This window comes from Somniosus microcephalus, chromosome 1, assembly GCF_052327205.1.
Source record: "Somniosus microcephalus isolate GS21.2 chromosome 1, FLI_Smic_1.0, whole genome shotgun sequence".
Lineage (NCBI taxonomy): Eukaryota > Metazoa > Chordata > Chondrichthyes > Squaliformes > Somniosidae > Somniosus > Somniosus microcephalus.
The window spans coordinates 392,956,246-392,977,149 of record NC_140987.1 but is presented as its reverse complement, the minus strand read 5'-3'; the positions used below and the strand labels follow the sequence as shown (position 1 = coordinate 392,977,149).

The 20,904-nt window shown below is 43.1% G+C and overlaps 1 protein-coding gene across 1 annotated transcript in view; it reads left to right on the top strand.

Moving 5' to 3' along the window:
- xpnpep2 (X-prolyl aminopeptidase (aminopeptidase P) 2, membrane-bound) overlaps positions 1 to 20,904 on the top strand; it is a 132,155-nt gene that overhangs the window by 32,988 nt on the left and 78,263 nt on the right. The window contains exons 7-9 of the mRNA XM_085997392.1: positions 2,846 to 2,992; positions 7,917 to 8,018; positions 11,568 to 11,649. Of these exons, the coding sequence (XP_085853518.1) occupies positions 2,846 to 2,992; positions 7,917 to 8,018; positions 11,568 to 11,649 (331 nt within the window). The remainder of the gene's footprint in view (positions 1 to 2,845; positions 2,993 to 7,916; positions 8,019 to 11,567; positions 11,650 to 20,904) is intronic.

Genomic DNA, 20,904 nt, shown 5'->3' with positions numbered 1-20,904 from the left:
GGGAACAGAAAGATTAGTAGCAAGACAGACACATCAGGAGGTAGCAGAAAAAAACATAGTCTAAAGAAGTTGAGAAAGGCTGAGAGAGATGGGAGGGAACAGATGACTTGATAGACGGGGGAATAAATTATATAGCAGATTTATGGTGAAAAGAGTACAAGGTCAATGAAGAGACAGAAATCAGAGGACAAAGCTATAGTTTAGCAGACCCAGAGATCAGGGGAGAAAAAGAGACAGACATCAGTGGAGAGAGATATAAATTTAAATGCATAAAATAAAAATTTAAAACAGATATTTGGAAGAAATTTTTGTACTGAGTGAAAATTGTTTGGAATAATTTCTGAGGTAAGGTATCAGAAGCAAAACCATTAATGATATGCATAATGCAGTTGGACGCTACTATGGAAGAGCCAGGTACCAGAGGGATAAGGTTGGATGGGCCGTATGTTCTTTTTTATTCTTGACTTTTCTTATGTTCTTATAAGAGAACTCTTCAAACCAAGTTACCATAGAATATTGAATAATAATGGGGCAGCAAGCACACTTCTTGCTCTCAAACAGGGACACGCACAAACCAAAGAGATCTGACCAAGTAGGATAAAGAATTCCAGAGAAAAAGAACACTCAGAATAATAATAATAATTCAACTTTATTGTCATTGCACAAGTACATGAACAACGAAATGTGATCTTGCAAGCTCCCATGAGTCCAGTACAAATAACATTAACATTAAACGTAAATAGCACCGTCCTGGGAGAAGCAAAGCCGCTGCGTCTGTGCACGCCGCCATTCCAACCATTCCTCCTGTCCGACAATCTTCAGCCCAACGCCCGGGCCTGCTCACCAACCGCCCCTCCTCGGGCTCCTTCCGTGACCTTCTGCACCTGGTCTTCCCTGATGGTCACCCCTCCAGGTACTAACTAGGCCTGGCTCTGCTTAGCTTCCAAGCCTTGCCAGTGACCCTGTCCCTAGTCCCAGGAACATATATATTAGAATATATATTAGAACAGAATATATTAGAATCACATAATAGCAGAACAGCAAGTGAACAACTGGCACAGCAAGGAATGGAACAGGAGGGAGCAAGAGATGATTAGCCATACTCGGCAAAGTCAAAAGAGTGACTGTGAGAACTCCCTACTTGTCTAATTATTATCTCTGGGGTAAAAATCATCCAATATTCCCACTCTAATAACTATTGAATAATCCTGCTGGAAACTGCCATGAATGTGTATATTGAGCAAGGAAGGGATGAGACTTAGCTATGATGTTCTCTGCAGTTGACTGGATTGCTGTTCTGTTTTGTCTGGTCTCGCACATGAAGAATGATCACTTATTCAAAGTACCAAAGGACAACTGTTATCTTTGGGACTGTATTTCAGCAAACACCATCATCAGGAGTGGAGAAAATAGGGGGAAAATGTTTCTCTAATGTGAGATCATCCAGTGGAATATTTCTCGAGTTGAACATATTACAGTAAAAGTATGACTGAGATACATCCTGGGATATTATCAATGGAAACGTTCATTGATAGAATGGAACTGGGGGCATAAATATATTCATATTTGTGGCAATAAAATTGAAGGCAATTTAAGGTATATCATCAGTTTTGAATCTTTGAACATTGTGACCTTTAATTGTTAGAGGTTTTAAAACTTTTAGGGCTAGATTTTCAGTTGCTTGCGCCAGCAGTTAGCGCCTTAAGAGAAGTGATTTTCAGGCGCAATGCATGTAGCGCCCGGGCGCAGCGCAGTTTGCGCCCCGCCCCAAATTAAGTTGCCCGTTAGCGCCGGCGCAAAGTTTAGCGGCCGCCCGGATGCGCACGCAGAAAATGACGTCACATCCTCGTGCAACGCCCTTTGGCCGCCCCGAATCCAAACTTCAGTCGGACCGCCCCATTGTGCGGCTGGCGTCCAGAGCGTTTGTAAAATGGAACGCAACACACCCTGGGGAGCGCAAATTAAAGGGCACTCCTCCTGCACTATAAACGGCAGTCTGCATGTGTTGTGTGCAAGGATCCAGTGTGTTGTTCTGAATGGCGTATTTATGTTTCCGGACTCCTCCTCCTCCTCCTCCTCCTCCTCCTCCTCCTCCTCCTCCTCCTCCTCCTCCTCTTCCTCTTCCTCTTCCTCCTCCTCCTTTCCCCCCAGACTCTGCCTTTGAAAACAACACATGCACCCTTCCCCTTTAAGAGCTCACTGGCACCAGAGTGTCTGCTGTGCGCTGCGCCCGAACTCGGGCGCTGCGCTCTGCACCGCCGGCTTAGCGCCTAAAGATAGTAGTGGAACGCCTCTTTTAGCGCTCCACCAACCTCTTAGGGCGAAGCCACTGAATTTCCGGCAACGGGGCGCTACTTTGGGGCGGGCGCTAAGGTTAGCGCCCCAAAACTGTTTATACTGAAAATCTAGCCCTTAAAGTTTATAATTTAGGATGAGATATTTTCTTTGTGTGAATTGTGTTGTGCTTCAGATGAGATTTTAAAATGAGATCCCAACTGTTGGTTGAGGTGGATATTAAAGATCTCATGGCACTATTCAAAGAGCAGGAAGTTCTCCTGGTGTCCTGACCCAAATTCCTTCCTCACCAAACACCACAAAAAACAAATCAATTGCCCATTCTCCTCTGCCGTTCATGGAATGCTGCTGACACAGAATGGTTGCTGTGTTTGCCTATGTAAAAACAGTCACAGTACTCCAAAAAGTAACTCAATGTATGAGGAGCTTTGACATGACAAGGTGCTATCAAGCATTTAGTATTTCCCCTATAATGATATATGGCCACTCTAGATAAACAGTAGGACAATGGCTAAATATATTCTGATCTGTGCTTTTGTTTTTTAAACAGTGGAGTGGGAAAGTTACAGCAAACCTTTGCTTCAAGGCAAACGACAATTTGTTGCCAAAGAACAAAACTTGGTGGATGAAATCTGGGGTGCGGAGCGCCCACCAGTATCCGGGGAGAATATTTTCAGAGTGCCACCTAAGTTCCTTGGTAAACTATTTTTCTTAAGCTTAACGGGAAAGGATGGTGTAGACAGGATACTTTTGTTTAAAATTCTTGCCATTTTAATGGAAGAAAATTATATTCTTACTCTTTCATTTGTTTTTTAAAAAAAGGTAAATTTCAGCACCAACCTGGAGAGCCTTAACATTGGAGAACATCCCTATGCATCCTGAAGTGACTCCATCGCAAACAGTGAGGGTACAACTTCAAAGTGACCTGAAGGTTTCTCTGGAGCCGCCCAAACTGGAAGTCGCACTACAAGCTAGGAAACTTGCCTCAATAGGTTGCAGCATGGTTCCCCAGATACAGCCAGCTCTGCAGTCTGTCTAGGGTCACACATGAAAAATGGGTGAGATACTGGAGGGCTGCTGATGTCCATGTAACTGTACTCTGGAAAGTGGGGACACCTGCAGCTTGCGGGGGAGGTGGGAAGAAAATTGGATAAGTCAAAAAGTGGAACCAAGAGAGAAATCGAGAGGAATCTATTTGTCTGCTCAATAAGGTTTTGTTAGAGACACTTTTTCAACTCAATGTTTAATTTCCCTATAATTAGTAGATTTACCAATTAGTTCACTTACTCAATTGAGGATTAGCATCTGCTACCTGACACCAGGTCATATAACTGACTCAAGATTGAGGGATAGTCACAATAAAGGGTGCCAATGGATGTGTAGGGATGGAAAATGCACATTCCACTCATAATGTCACAGGGATTATTTAATCATAATATTTAATATTCTCTTTTTGTTCGTTCCATCCATCCATTCCCTACACTAGTTAAAAGTCATAAATTCTAAACGAAATAAAGCCTGAAAACTCCAGTTCTTTCCCACAGAACCAAAAAGGTGGATTTGTTGGATTACAGACAGTAACAGCTCAACTTGGTGCCCTGAAGAAGCACCAGCCTAGATAATTCAGTGAGCCATATTAGTACTATAGATGCAAAATGGCTTGCCTTGATCCTTTCAGCTGCAACAGTCGCACTGGATTTTCTCCCCTATTCCACTGGCTGCATGCTTCCCCCCCACCCTCCCGCCGCCGCCTTCCATGGAGCCCACTGTGAATATTTAGTGAAAGTGCATCAAGGAAAATTGGGCTGGTTCTTGGTAGCGTAACAGTGGCAGAAGTGCTGTTCCAGGCCACTGAAGAAAACCTGCTGACTTTTAACTAGGCAGAAGGTATTGGCAGCTTTTCCTCTCCCCCCTCCCTTTCTCAGGATGAAATGCTTGATTGCTGCACAGTGATCCATTTAATGACTTGCAAGCCTCTAGAGCCCCATGTTCTATCATTGGAGCTACATTATGTGAAGCATGGGATTATTTTATTGTCACTTTTCTAACTGGAAAGTCAAAACTCCCATTCAAAGAGCTCCATTACACAATTGTCCTGGCTGTAGAAGTACATTATTTAATGCACTAACCGCTAGCAAGAATTAAGATTGAGTGTAACTTTGTTTCTGGTGTCGTGTATTAGTGGTGATCCTTAATGAGAAAAAGGCATGGAGATTCCTGTTTACAGCAAGATGTTATTCATTGTACTTCACAAAAACACAATTTACTTATTGTTTCCTGCTGAATCTGACAATGTATTTTCCAGCTCCATATTGGAATGGTTGAGGTCACCAGAAGTCAAAAGAACATTACTAAAGGCACTTAGATATTCAATCAAGGGTGATCTCACACATTCAAGATGCATTAACACCACACTTAACATAAGACACTGATCATGCTTCCTCAAATCAACTCTAAAGGAATACCATACAATAAAACCCATTCCAACTATCAGTTCAAAGTGATGTGGAGATAATGCAGTCAACATAATGAAAACATTTACTGTACTGGTAATTGGGATTCTGTGATCAGTGAGTGGATAGTCAATGTGGAGCTAGCAGAATGGGCGAGCAGTGGATCAGGTGGGCAATGGGTCAAGTAGGCAATGGATTTGGTGAAGAATGGGTTGGATGGGTAGTGGATTGGGTGGGGCAGTGGATAGTGGATCAGGTGGACAGTGTATTGGATGGGCAGTGGATCAGGTGGGCAATGGGTCCAGTAGGCAATGGATTTGGTGAAGAATGGGTTGGATGGGTAGTGGATTGGGTGGGGGCAGTGGGTAGTGGATCAGGTGGACAGTGGGTTGAGTGGGCAGTGGATCAGGTGGGCAATGGGTCCAGTAGGCAATGGATTTGGTGAAGAATGGATTGGATGGGTAGTGGATTGGGGGGGGGGTCAGTGGATTGGATGGCTAGTGGAGAATAGATTGTTGGACAGTGGATTGGGTGGCAATGAATAGGATGGAGTGGTGATTGGGTAGACAGTGGATTAGGACAGCACTGGATCCTGTAGAGAGTGAATTGATTGGGCAATTAATCAGATGGGCAGTAGTTCAGATACACAACGGATCCAGTGAGCAGTGGATTAGATGAACATTGGATTGGATAAATAGTGGAGTGGATTCTGTGGGCAACTGATTGGTTAAGCAGTGAATCAGCTGAGCCATGGATTAAGTGGGCGTTGGATTGAAGGAACAGGGAATCAGGTGGATAGTATAATGAGTGATGTGGACAGAAAGCAAAGAGTTGGAATAAACGGGTTGTTTTCCGAGTGGCAGGCAGTGACTAGTGGGGTACCGCAAGGATCGGTCCTAGGACCCCAGCTGTTCACAATATAAATGATCTGGACGAGGGAATTGGATGTAATATCTCCAAATTTGCAGATGACACAAAGCTGGGTGGGAGGGTATGCTGTGAGGAGGATGTCGTGAAACTCCAGTACGATTTGGACAGGTTGGGTGATTGGGCAGAAACATGGCAAATACACTATAATGTGGATAAATGTGAGGTTATCCACTTTGGTGGCAAAAACAGGAAGGCAGATTATTATTTGAATGGCAATAGATTAGGAGAAGGGGAAGTGCAAAGAGACCTGGGTGTTCTTGTGCACCAGCCGCTGAAGGTAAGCATGCAGGTGCAGCAGGCGGTTAAGAAGGCAAATGGTATGTTGGCCTTCGTAGCAAGAGGGTTCGAGTACAGGAACAAAGATGTCTTGCTACAGTTGTACAGGGTCTTGGTGAGACCGCACCTTGAGTATTGTGTGCAGTTTTGGTCGCCTTACCTGAGGAAGGACGTTCTTGCCATGGAAGGAGTGCAGCGAAGATTCACCAGGCTGATACCTGGGATGGCAGGAATGACGTATGAGGAGAGATTGTGTCGATTGGGCTTATACTCACTGGAGTTTAGAAGATTGAGAGGGGATCTCATTGGAACCTATAAAATTCTGTCAGGCCTGGACAGACTAGATGCAGGAAGGATGTTTCTGATGGCTGGGGAGTCCAGAACCAGGGGTCATAGTCTAAGGATAAGGGGTAAGCCATTTAGGACTGAAATGAGGAGGAATTTCTTCACCCACAGAGTGGTGAACCTGTGGAATTCTCTGCCACAGAGGGCGGTGGAGGCCAGTTCATTAAATATATTCAAGACGGAGTTGGATATATTTCTTAAAGCTAAAGGGATCAAGGGATATGGGGAGAAGGCAGGGACAGGGTACTGAATTTGGATGATCAGCCATGATCTCATTGAATGGCGGAGCAGGCTCGAAGGGCTGAATGGCCTACTCCTGCTCCTATCTTCTGTGTTTCTATGTTTCTTCTTCCTATTGCAGGATAAATGGAACTGCATATTATTTTGACACTTTGCCCCAGTGGGCCACGAAAGCAGCCCGAACATCAAATCCTAATTGAGACCAAATATTTTTCATATAGCAAACTACTGCCCTGCACCACATCTAACATGGCATGATATACTCTGCAAGGCATCTCCAGCTTGAAATTTAAAACCTTTTTATTCATAAAGTTAGTGGAGAGCTTTTCAAAATTGAACTCCATACTTGCTGTGTGGATAGAATGCTTGCAGCTGAAAATCCAACCTTTAACTTTTCTAATACATTACTTTTTATAAAACATTAACATGAGCAAACCAAAATATACTCGATCATTTGCTAAGGTTCAGGGACTCGGGTTGGCAAAAGGTTTGAAATCATTTAACAACGTATAAGGTGGAATTTGGAACAAATTGTAACATTTTCAAACTGTTGTGACATTGTAGAATTCTGTATTTTGACAATTTCCTTACGGCAACTGCATGTGGCAAAATGTTAAATCAGATCGCATTACCAACATTTAGACTCATTTTCTTAGTGGGAGACGAGGGAAAAATTCAGGTCCTGGAGTCAGTGCAGTGCATCAGAGGATTGAGTTCTGAAGAAATTTAGGTTTGAGATAAGGCAACCGTGAGAAAACTTTATAGAAGTATATATAATGTTGCAAGTGAGAGGAATTGCCTTAGTCATCATGTGCAACAAAATCATGAACACAATCTTTTTCATTTACAATATCACTGCACATAGTGACCAGAGTACTTTGTCCCCTTAAATGTTAACCGAAAGGAGCAGAGGAAAGGGAGTCCTTGATATTAACACTGGGTAGCCAAACTGTCTTCCCTTACCTTATGGGTAAAGCTGGAGCATTCCGCTCAGTAAACCAGGAGAACAGAACAAAAGAGCAGAAAATGAAACTGGTGAAGGCCAAATTAGGGCTGATGTCAGGAAAAATATCTTCACAAAAAGGGCGATCAACATATGGAATGGTGGAGCGGCCTTTGGGACACAGTTATAAGGAGTTGTAAGTTTTCTTTTCTACCCAATATGTTATGCTAAGATGACCCAAATGGCCCCCTTCATAGGTGTTTACCTTGTGGTCTTGTGAAAGCCATTTTCACACAAAAAAATCTATAATTAAGATGAAGTCCTGCTTAAGAACAACTGTTCCTTTTCCATTTAAGAATTGATCTTAAAGAAGCTCCTGTACATTCACTCTTGTCAGAGGTGGCAGTTTTTATCATCTGTATATTGTATTGCAGGAAGAACATGGCAAATGAAGGTAAAAGAAATCCGTACAAAGATGAAAAATAACCCTTACAAACCAACAGCAGTATTAATTTCTGCACTGGATGAAACTGCATGTGAGAGCTATTCCTTTTCAGTGATTATTTTTCTCCCTTTTAGTTAATAAATAATTAAGATGAATAAACATTGAGATTAGATATATTATTTGAAATTAAGACTTTTTTTTTAATGGAAAATGTCAATTGGTGGCAGAAGGTGTGGTTCTGGTGAGATTGGGCTTATCTATATTGTTGGAGTAGAGTATAGAGAGCTTTACTCTGTAACTAGCCTGGCCCTACTTGCTCCTAACACTGGGTGACCAAATTTACCTCCCGTACCTTGATGGGTGCAATATTTCAGACCATTCTATGTAATTATCATAACTGCCAGCAGAGGGAACCAAGTCCTGAAAGAACGACAGACTTGCATTTATACAGCGCCTTTCACGACCACAGGACGTCTCAAAGCGCTTTACAGAAGGCAAGTTCCTGGCTGGAATATAAAGGATTGTTAAGGTAAAATGTGACTGCTGATTAAAGACACTACTCTTGACCTTGTAAAAAATATTTCATTTGAACCCAGTTCCATACAGAATAAGGAGCACAAAATTATTTAAAAGAGCCTATTTGTGCTGTCATCATTTTTGTCACAATTAACTCAAATGCTAAGTAACTTTGAATATAAACTTGTTTCATAGCTGATTCCAGCTTGGCAAAAAACCCATCAGTATTTCATTCAAACTAAATTCATGGAAACACAGGTTGCTGAACAAAAATTAACTTTCTGAAACCCATTTACTCTTCAATTAACATAGTCTCAAATTACACTCCAATATTTTGATTGTATTCTTAAGGAAGATTGCAGTAAATATCCAATATCTGCAGTAAATCCTGGATAATTTTTTCAATCATTAAACTTATAAAACTGTAATGTTTTCTTCTTTTAATTTAACTTTTTAAATATAGGCTAGAAACTACTTTTGGCAATAAGAACAAATGAATGTTTAACACATTTGTATGCCTCCCTCCAGAGGAATGTCATCCAAACATGTGTGTGTGTCTTCTATTATACAATTTGTAACCTGAACTCAGCCAGGTTTGTCACTGTGACATTACATTTGCTCAGTGTAAACCTTGATCACTAACCACTGCCCCTGCTAGAAAGTGTATAGACAAGATTTTAAATCCGGGCAAGTAGTGGTGTGAGTTAACTCGTAGGCCTCATTTAAATCCCTCCTGGAAAATCGTCGGGAAGTGGTGGAAAATTCCACAGCTTAGGGGCCGCCCGCCAACGGCACATAGTTGACGGGATCAGCTACTGGGTCTATCGAGCAGAGGTCTCGCAATCAGGAAGGGGGCGTTTCGGGGAGTCACGCCCACGGCAGTGGAGGCCTAAGCTTTCCATGTAGAACGCTCCGGCTCCTCCTGGCCTCACAAGGAAATTTTTTTTAAGTTAGTGGGCCGTATTTTGCGACCCCTACGGGTGCGTACGAGGTGCGCGCGCACTGAAACCCGGCACTTGCGATCAGTCAAGAATTCTCTTGACAGATCCTCCGCATCCCCAGGAAAAGGGCCTCTGCCGGTGGAGAGTTGCGCTGTTTGCCCAACTTCCACCCGCTGAAAGGCCGTGGAATTCTTACGCCTGGTAAAAGCAGGCATAAGGCCTGATTTTTCCTGCATAAGAGTTTTTAAAAAATAAATAAATAAAATGTTATCACTCACTTATACATTAAAAACCCTGTCCAATAGGGTAAGTTTATTTTTAGCCCTATTAAAACAATTTAAAAAATAATTTAAAAAAAAAATGTAATTAAATGTCATTTTAATTAATTTTATATATGTAATTTTAAAATTTATTTCATGTGTTTGTGTATTTTTTAAGTCATCCCCATTCATACTTATGACAGTTCCGTACGTATGGAACTCGCATAAGTATGAATGAGAATTCCCTTCTTTCATTGGTTGGGCTGGCCCACGTGATCCCAGGGGCACTTGCGAACCGCATGTGCCCCTGGGATACGTGGACCTCTATGCATTTCTACCAGGAGAGGCCCAGGATCGCAAGCCTCCGTATCTCCCAGACCACCAGGTAAATGCATAGAAAATTTGATGATCGGAAGCATCCGCCCGCCAGAAGCCTCCGATCGCAAATTCAGGCCCAATAACTTTACCTGTTAGGACCTCTTCTGGCTCTGGATTCTCTTCCCTGCTGTCTTCACACTAACTGACAAAGTCAAAATATTGGGGGTTGAAGCATATGTATTCATGATGATCTTAATGCATAGATATAAACTAACTTTTGGGGCTGGATTTTTCCGGGTCCCACCCGCACAGTTCGGGGTAACCAGGGAGACCGTGGGAAACCCGGAAGTTTGGGTTTCCCGGACTCCACAGTGTGTGTGCAACGTGAAGGGCAGATTCCCTGGCTGGATTTCAGCCTGATTGACAGGCTGGCTTCCAGTCATGCGGGGAACTCTGACCAGGAGGCCACAGGACAAGGTCATTGCTGGGACCAGGATGGTTGGGGGTGGGGTCCGATTCCCGACCCCCGGGGCTGAGTTGCGATCCGGGGGGGGGTGTTCTAGGCCCAGGGCGGGGTCCGAACCCCGACCCCGGAGGCTGCGGGCTTATGGTGGCGGAGCTTGGGGTTCCGGGAGGAAGCACTCCTGCTCCTTCCGGCCCACAAGGATTGCTCCCAGAGGCTGAGGCCGCCTCGTTGCAGCCACCGGGAATCCCGAGCCCCAGGATCCCCGGCCGCCTGCAGTAAAACCTGCAAAGTAGGTTAAAGTAGAGGCTTCAGGCCTCATCATATTTAAATTGCCAACCCGCCTCTTGGCAACGGGTTGGCAGCCCACGTCCCACCTGAGTGAAGGGTGAAATTGGGCAGTTTGGGGTCGGGTTTTACATTTGCACAACTTTCACTTCCCACTAGCCCTCCAACCCACCCCTTCTTGCCTCTGAAAATACCGGCCTTGGAACTTCTAATACAACAGGTTGAATTTTCCCTCGGTAGTTATAGATCCATACCTCTGGTAGACCACCAAAGTTTGATATGTACACAGCTACAGTTGTCACTTTGGGCTTTGTGTAATAATTTATTAATTGTTATGTTCACTTGTGTTCTGTGTGAGATTTGGCTGCAGTTGTGGATAATGATACAATATGCACTCGTGACAGGATCAGTGATGTAGACAAGAGTCTATTTGCTCATCTCCAGACGCGCACAGTTCAGATGTGAATTCTCTCACATCTACATTTTTCACAGCTAATGCACATAATCAACAGGGAGTACTGGGTGTTGGGGGGGGAACCCACCTTTTATTATTTGGATTTCTTGTATGACCACACCACATGATTTACACTTGAAGCGTGGATTACCCCTAGGCAAATTAAGGGGAAAAGGTGCAAAAGCAGTGGGCAGGTTGTAAATGTACCTGCATGCATACCGACAGCCATGGAATGCTTTGTCCCCACCCTCGGCTAATTTAAATCCCCTGAAGGAGGAAGTGCCCCTAATAGAAAGCAGTACTGCAACAAATGAAAAGGAAATAAATTATGTATCAGTTTTAGCAATTGTGCAAATATTACTTCTTATTAAAATAAACTTTCCTTAATGTTTTCATCTAGGGCTGTTCAACCTGCGAGGGAACGAAATTCCATATAATCCCTTTTTCCAATCTTACACACTGTTGACTGCAGATTGGATCAGGTATTGTTCATCCCACGACAAAATTAAACGCAACTTGAGCTAAAAAGAACAATAAGAATCAGAAACTATCTGAGGAAACTCAGTAACACCCTAGTTGAAGTGCATTTTCCTGGAGTACCAATCAATTAAAAATTGGGGAAACTACAAGAGACCACTGTTGAGGACAAAATTCATGCTCACTTGGAGAAGCATGGGGCAAAGTAAGGGGCAGCCAGCATGGATTTGTTCAAGGCAAATCATGTCTGACTAACCTTATTGAGTTCTTAGATGAAGTAACAGAGAGGGTTGATGAAGGTAGTGTAGTAGATGTATATATGGACTTTCAAAAGGCGTTTGATAAAGTACCTCATAACAGACTTGTTCAGAAAATAGAAGCACATGGTATTAAAGGGACACTGGTAACTTGGGTATGAAATTGGCTAAGGGATAGGAGGCAGCGAGTAGTGGTGGGCGGGTGTTTTTTTGACTGGAGAGAAGTTTGCAGTGGGGTCCTCCAGAATCGGTCTTAGGACCATTGCTTTTCTTGTTATATATAAATGACTTGGACTTGAGTATAGGGAGTTCAATTTTGAAGGTTGCGGATGATACAAAAGTTGGCAACATAGTAAATAGTGAGCATGAGAGTAGCAGACTTCAGGAGGACATAGACAGACTGGTGAAATGGGCAGACATATGGCAGGTGCAATTTAACACACATACGTGTGAAGTGATGCACTTTGGGAGAAACAACATGGTGAGGCAGTATAATATAAATGGTATTTTGAGGGGAGTACAAGAACAGAAACATGGGGGTGCATATTCACAAATCTCTGAAGGTAGCAGGGCAAGTTGATAAGGTGTTTAAGAAAGCAGATGTGATACTTGACTTTGCAAATATAATCCCATTTACACCTCTTCTAGATCCACCTTTTTGTTTCTTTACTTGTCTCATTACCATCTTCTTTTGCCTTGTACAATAATACCTTTTGTCACTTGATCTCTCTTCCCTTCCATCCTACCACAGACCTACCCTTTGTTCTTTCCTCCCCTGCCCCCTTTCCCTGCCTCTGCACTTGCTTAAATCATATCGGCCCAGAAATTCGGGTCAGGGACTTCCCACGGGTGCAAGCCCCCGACCTGCACTTACCTAGCGCGCCGGCCGTTGAGCTGTGGGCCCGCGTGGGATTCCGATCCTGGGCCTCCTCCAACTGCTGGCGTGCAGTGCTTGCGTATCCCAGGGGTGCAGTTAGTTCGAAGCATCCCCTGGGATCACGTGGGCCATGGAGAGCCAATGGTAGCAGGGAATGCTTCATTCATAAATTTGACAGGAAGAGCTGTCAAACCTATAAATACTATAAGCCCCAAAACATCACTAAAACATCAAATAATTTTTTTTTTAAATCACATTTTTTAAATAACTATAAATTACATGAAATAACTATTTTAAACAATTTAAATTTTTGAAAAAATGAATTACATTTCTAACGGGGCTAAAAATAAACTTACCTTTCTTTAAAGTATTTAAAAATAATAAACCTGTGGGGGAAAAATGTTTTAATTTTAATTAATTCACCACTTACCTTGTTAAAAGCAGGCCTTGCGCCTGCTTTTTAAAAGTGTAACTGCTGGAGACTTACCCTCCCGGAGAACCCTGCAAAAAAAACGTAAGTTCGATGCGCACGCGCTGCCTCTCCGGCGCACGCGTTCCACCTCTCAACCCCTTCTTTCAAGGGAACGGAAGTTCCGGTTTCCTGCGCATGCGCAGTGCATGCACGAAACCGGCACTTTTGTTGGGCCTACGCGTGAGTACCCAGTGCGTACTCACGTGTGGGGACCCGAATTTCTGGGCCATTATATCTCTAACTTTTTCCAGTTCTGACAAAAGGTCATTGACCTGAAAGGTTATTTCTGTTTCTCTCTCCACAGACGCTGCCTGACCTGCTGAATATTCCCAGCATTTTCTGTTTTTATTTTGTAAATAAGGGCATTGAATACAAAACAAGGAAGTCATGCCAAACCTTTACAAATTTCTGGTTAGGCCTCCGCTAGAGTACTGTGTACAATTCTGGGCACCACACTTCAGGACGAATGTCAAGGCCTTGGAGAGGGTACAGAGGAGGTTTACCAGAATGATACCAGGGATGAGGGAATAAAACAGAAAATGCTGGAAATACTCAGCAGGACAGGCAGCATCTGTGTAGAGAGAAACAGAGTTAATGGCTACAATTTTATCAATGGAGGTGGGTTGGGTGTGAGTCAGGTGGTTTCTGGCTTCCAGTCCCACCCCCAACTGCATCCGGCCCACAGACATGATTTTGCCTTGATTGACCTTGTTGAGCCCGCTCTGCGGGCTTGCCAACGAATTAAGAGGAAGCGGGTCAGATGATGCGTCATCTGCCGGTTTCCTTAAAGGGACCATGCACAATTTTTTTTTGACAGTTGATTTCGCAGTGTTTGACAGCATTGAGGTGCTGCAAACACTGACAATCAATGCACAAAGGTAACCTCTTGCACCCAGGCTCTCCAATGACTCCCTCCATAGGCTGGAATAGATGGCAGTTGCAGGTGAGGTGACAAAAACAATCTGTCACTGGTGAGAGAGGTTCTCCCAATGAGGTGGCACTGGACATGGATTTAAAAGCTTGTAACCTAAAGAAAAGTGTACAAGTATTAAAAATGCAGTTCCCAACATTTTCTTTCCTCTGAGACTCACCAGTGCAACATTGGATCTTTCACACCACTTCTGCAGCCGTCATCAATCCAGAAACATTACAGCAGACTCAACACGCCACACTTGCCTGGTGTGGTGCCCGGGCGTTGGGAAACCCGAGCCAGAAGCGCAAAATTCAAAAATAGGCTGGCAACTACCTGTTAATAGGCAGGTAATTGCCTTTAATCCTCTTCCCGCTGCTAGGTGTCGGGTCCATTCACAAATCGGGGACCCGATACTTGGGGAAAATTGTTTGGAGGCGGGTTGACGGCGGGATCGCAACCCGCCATCAATCAAAATGATTTTAACCTTTGAACTGCCTCCAAACCCACCCTCTGAGTGCCAGCAAAATCCAGCCCAACGTTTCAGGTCGATGACCCTTTATCAGAACTGGAAAAAGATGGAGATGGAACAGGTTTTTAACCAAGTGTAGGGGCAGGGAAAGGGGGGAGGGGAGTAAAGAACAAGAAGGAATGTCTGTGATAGGATGGAAGGCCGGAAAGATTAAGAGACAAAAGAGATGATAGTGTAAGGCAAAAGGAGATGGTAATGGGACAAGTTAAGAAACAACAGATGACTCTGGATGAAGTGTAAATGGCAATGGCAAAATGGTCGATAGCTGCCATGTGAGAGAAAAAAATGGGGTAGAGGTTATGATCTGAAATTGTTGAACTCGATGTAAAGTGCCTAATTGAAAGAGGGAGTTCGGTTATGTGGAGAGACTAGATAAGCTAGGGTTGTTCTCCTTACAGCAGAGAAGGTTAAAGGGAGACCTTATAGAGGTATTCAAAATTATAAAGGGTTTTGATAGAGCAAGTAGGAAGAAACTATTTCCTCTAGAAAGTGGGTTGGTAACCAGAGGTCATAGATTGCAAATAATTGATGAACGAACTGGAGGGGAAATTAGGAGAAATTGCTCCACACGTAGGGTTGTTAAGATCTGGAACGGAGAAGAACATAAGAATTAGGAGCAGGAGTAGGCCATACGGCCCTCCGAGCCTGCTCCACCACTCAATAAGGTCATGGCTGATCATCAACCTCAACTCCACTTTCCTGCCCATCCCCATATCCCTTGATTCCCCTACAGTCCAAAAATCTATCTCTCAGCCTTGAATATACTCAACAACTCAGCATCCACAGCCCTTTAGGCTAGACAAGTCCAAAGATTCACAACACTCTGAGTGAAGAAATTCCTCCTCATCTCAGTCTTAAATGGCCGACCCCTTATCCTGAGACTATGCCCCCTAGTTCTAGACTCTCCAGCCAGAGGAAACAACCTCTCAGCATCTACCCTGTCAATCCCCCTCAGAATCTTATATATTTCAATGAGATCACCTCTCATTCTTCTAAACTCCAGAGAGTATAGGCCCAATCTACTCAAGCTCTCCTCATAGGACAACCATCTCGTCCCAGGAATCAATCTAGTGAACCTTTGTTGCACCGCCTCTAAGGCAAGTATATCCTTCCTTAGATAAGGAGACCAAAACTGTACACCATACTCCAGGTGTGGTCTCACCAAAGCCCTGTACAATTGTAGCAGGACTTCCTTACTCCAGTCATCTTGCAATTAAGACCAACATGCCACTTGCCTTCTGGATTGCTCACTGTACCTACATGCTAACTTTCTGTGTTTCCTGTATGAGGACACCTAAATCTCTCTGAACACCAACATTTAATAGTTTCTCATCATTTAAAAAATATTCTGTTTTTCTATTCTTCCTAACAAAGTGAATAACCTTGCATTTCCCCATGTTATACTCCATCTGCCACCTATTGCCCAGTCACTTAACCTGTCTATATCCCTTTGCAGGCTTTGTGTCCTCCTGACAGCTTATTTTCCCACCTAGCTTTGTATCATGAGCAAACTTGGATACATTACAGTCGGTCCCTTCATCTAAGTCATTAATATAAACTGTAAATAGCTGAGGCCCAAGCTCTGATCTTTTCGGCACCCCACTAGTTACAGATGCCAATCTGAAAATTACCTGTTTATCCCTAACCTCTGTTTTCTGTCTGTTAACCAATCCTCTATCCATGCTAATATATTACCCCCAACTCCATGAGCCATTATCTTGTACAACAACCTTATATGTGGCACCTTATCGAATGCCTTTTGGAAATCCAAATGTACTACATCCACTTGTTCCCCTTTATCTACCCTGCTAGTTGCATCCTCAAAAAACTCTAACAAATTTGTTAAACACGATTTCCCTTTCATAAAACCATGTTGACTCTGCCTAATCATATTATGATTTTCTAAGTGCCCTGTTACCACTTCCTTAATAATGGAATACAGCATTTTCTCGACAACTGATATCAGGCTAACTGACCTGTAGTTCCCTGTTTTCTCACTCCTTCCTTTTTTGAATAGCGGTGTTGCATTTGCTACCTTCCAATTCGCTGGGATCGTTCCAGAATCTAGGGAATTTTGGCAGATCACAACCAATGCACCCATTATCTCTGCAGCCACATCTTTTAGAACCTTCGGATATAGGCCATCAGGTCCAGCGGATTTGGTGGCTTTTAGTCCCGTTAGTTTCTCTAGTACTTTTTCTCTAATATTAATTACTTTAAGTTCCTCACTCTCATTAACCCCTTGGTTCTCCACCATTTTTGGTATGCATTTTGTGTGAAGACTGATACAAAATATTTGTTTAAAGTCTCTGCCATTTCTTTATTCCCTATTATAATTTCTCCTCTCTCAGCCTCTAAGTGACCAACGCTTACTTTTGCTACTCTCTTCCCTTTCACATACTTGTAGAAGCTCTTATAGTCTGTTTTTATATTTCTTGCTATTTTACTCTCATTCTCTATTTTCTCCTTTTTTTTATCAATTATTTGGTCATCTTTTGCTGGTTTCTAAAGCTCTCCCAATCCTCAGGCTTACTATTCTTTGCAACATTATACACCTTTTTAAAATCTAATACTATCCTTAACTTCTTTAGTTGGGCACGGATGGATCAATTTTTCTGTGGATTTTTTATTTCTCAATGGAATGCATATTCATTGAGAATTTTGCAATTTTTCTTTAAATGTTTGCCACTGCTTATCTACCATCATATCTTTTTAAATCTAATTTCCCAATCTACCTTAACCAACTCACCCCTCATACCTATGTAATTGGCTTTATTTAAGTTTAAGACTCTATATAGTTTTAGACTTAAGTATGTCACTATCAAACTCAATGTGAAATTCTATCATATTATGATCACTCTTCCCCAGAGGATCCTTTATTATGAGATTACTAATTAACTCTGTCTCATTACATAATACAAGATATAAACGTGGCTAGAGGAATGGTGCAAGGGGGAGGGATTCAAATTCCTGGGACATTGGAACCGGTTCTGGGGGAGGTGGGACCAGTACAAACCGGACGGTTTGCACCTGGGCAGGACCGGGACCGATGTCCTAGGGGGAGTGTTTGCTAGTGCTCTGGAGGAGGGTTTAAACTAAACTGGCAGGGGGTTGGGAACCTGAGCAGGGAGACAGAGGAAAGGGAAACAAGGATAGAAGCATAAGACAGGAAGGAGAAAAGCAAAGGTGGCAGTCAGTGAAATCAAGGGTTTAAATCAAACATGGCCACAGTAAGTAATAATTCTAATAGGTCTAAGAGCATTAAAAAAAAGCAAGCCTGAAGGCTTTGTGTCTTAATGCGAGGAGCATTCGTAATAAGGTGGATGAATTAGCTGCGCAAATAGAGGTAAACGAATATGATATGATTGGCATTACGGAAACATGGCTCCAGGGTGGCCAAGGCTGGGAACTCAACATCCAGGGGTATTCAATATTCAAGAAAGATAGGCAAAAAGGAGAAGGAGGTGGGGTAGCATTGCTGGTTAAAGAGGGGATTAACACAATTGGAAGGAAGGATATTAGCTCTGATGATGCGGAATCTGTATGGGTAGAACTGAGAAATACCAAGGGGCAGAAAATGTTAGTGGGAGTGGTATATAGACCTCCAAACAGTAATGCGGAGGTTGGGGATGGCATTAAAAGGGAAATTAGAGAAGTGTGCAATAAGGGCAGGGCAGTTATCATGGGTGACTTTAATCTACATATAGATTGGGCTAACCAAATTAGTAACAATACTGTGGAGGAGGAATTCCTGGAGTGTATACGGGATGGTTACCTGGACCAATATGTCGAGGAACCAACTAGAAATCAGGCCATCTTAGACTGGGTATTATGTAATGAGAAAGGATTAATTAGCAATCTTGTTGTGCAAGGCCCCTTGGGTCGGAGCGATCATAATATGATAGAATTCTTCATTAAGATGGAGAGTGAAGTAGTTGACTGAGACAAGGGTCCTGAATTTAAATAAAGGAAACTACGATGGTATGAGGCGTGGGTTGGGTATTATTGATTGGGGAATATCACTCAAAGGGTTGACGGTGGATAGGCAATGGCAAACATTCAAAGATCGCATGGATGAACTACAGAATTTGTTCATCCCAGTTTGGCATAAGAATAAAACAAAAAAGGTGACTCAACTGTGGCTAACAAGGGAAATTAGGGATAGCATAAGATCCAAGGAGAGAACATATAAATTGGCCAGAGAAAGCAGTAAACCTGATGATTGGGAGCTGTTTAGGATTCAACAAAGGAGGACAAAGGGATTAATTAAGAAGGGGAAAATAGAGTATGAGAGTAAGCTTGCAGTGAACATAAAAACTGACTGTAAAAGTTTTTATAGATATGTGAAGAGAAAAAGATTGGTGAAGTCAAGCGTAGGTCCCTTGCAGTCAGAATCAGGGGAATTTATAATGGGGAACAAAGAAATGGCAGACCAATTAAAAACATACTTTGGTTCTGTCTTCACAAAGGAGGACATAAATAACCTCCCAGAGATGTCGGGGAACATAGGGTCTAATGAGAGGGAGGAGCTGAAAGAAATCAGTATTTGTAGGGAAATGGTGTTGGGGAAATTAACGGGATTGAAGGCCAATAAATCGCCAGGGCCTCATAATCTACATCCTAGGGTACTTAAGGAAGTGGCCCTAGAAATAGTAGATGCATTGCTGGTCATCTTCAAAAATTCGATAGAATCTGGAACAGTACCCATGGATTGGAGGGTAACTAATGTTACCCCAGTATTCAAAAAAGGTGGTAGAGAGAAAATGGGGAATTATAAACCGGTAAGCCTGACATCGGTAGTGGGGAAAATGCTAGAGTCCATTATAAAAGATGTAATAGCAGAGCATTTGGAAAACAGTGACAGGATCGGACAAAGTCAACATGGATTTACAAAAGGTAAATCGTGCTTGACTAATCTACTGGAATTTTTTGAGGATGTAACTGGTAAAATAGATAAGGGAGAACCAGTGGATGTGGTGTATTTGGACTTTCAGAAGACTTTCGACAAGGTCCCGCATAAGAGATTAGCGTGTAAAGTTAAGGCACATGGGATTGGGGGCAAGGTATTGACTTGGATAGAGAACTGGTTGGCAGACAGAAAGCAAAGAGTTGGAATAAACAGGTCTTTTTCCGAGTGGCAGGCAGTGACTAGTGGGGTACCGCAGGGATCGGTCCTAGGACCCCAGCTATTCACAATATATATTAATGATCTTGACGAGGGAACTAGATGTAATATCTCCAAATTTGCAGACGACACAAAGCTGGGTGGGTGTGTGTGCTGTGAGGAGGGTGCCGTGAAACTCCAGTATGATTTGGACAGGTTGGGTGATTGGGCAGAAGCATGGCAGATGCAATATAACATGGAAAAATGCGAGGTTATCCACTTTGGTGTCAAAAGCAGAAAGGCAGATTATTATCTGAATGGCAATAGATTGGGAGAAGGGGAAGTGTAATGAGACCTGGGTGTCCTTGTGCACCAGTCGCTGAAGGTAAGCATGCAGGTGCAGCACGCGGTTAAGAAGGCAAATGGTATGTTGGCCTTCATAGCAAGAGGATTCGAGTACAGGAGCAAGGATGTCTTGCTGCAGTTGTACAGGGCCTTGGTGAGACCACACCTTGAGTATTGTGTGCAGTTTTGGTTGCCTTATCTGAGGAAGGATGTTCTTGCCATGGACAGAGTGCAGCGAAATTCACCAGGCTGATACCTGGGATGGCAGGAATGATGTATGAGGAGAGATTGGGTCGATTCGGCTTATACTCGCTGGAGTTTAGAAGAATGAGAGGGGATCTCATTGAAACTTATAAAATTCTAACAGGACTAGACAGACTAGATGTAGGAAGGATGTTCCCGATGGTCGGGGAGTCCAGAACTAGGGGTCACAGTCTAAGGATAAGGGGTAAGCCATTTAGGAGAAAGATGAGGAGGAATTTCTTCACCCAGAGAGTGGTGAACCTGTGGAATTCTCTACCACAGAAGGCAGTGGAGGTCATTTCATTAAATATATTCAAGAAGGAGTTGGATATGTTTCGTCAGGCTAAAGGGATCAAGGGATATGGGGAGAAAGCAGGGACAGGGTACTGAATTTGGATGATCAGCCATGATCTTGTTGAATGGCGGAGCAGGCTCAAGGGGCTGAATGGCCTACTCCTGCTCCTATCTTCTGTGTATCTATGTAAATGGCCTGTTTCCTGGTTGGTTCCATGATGTATTG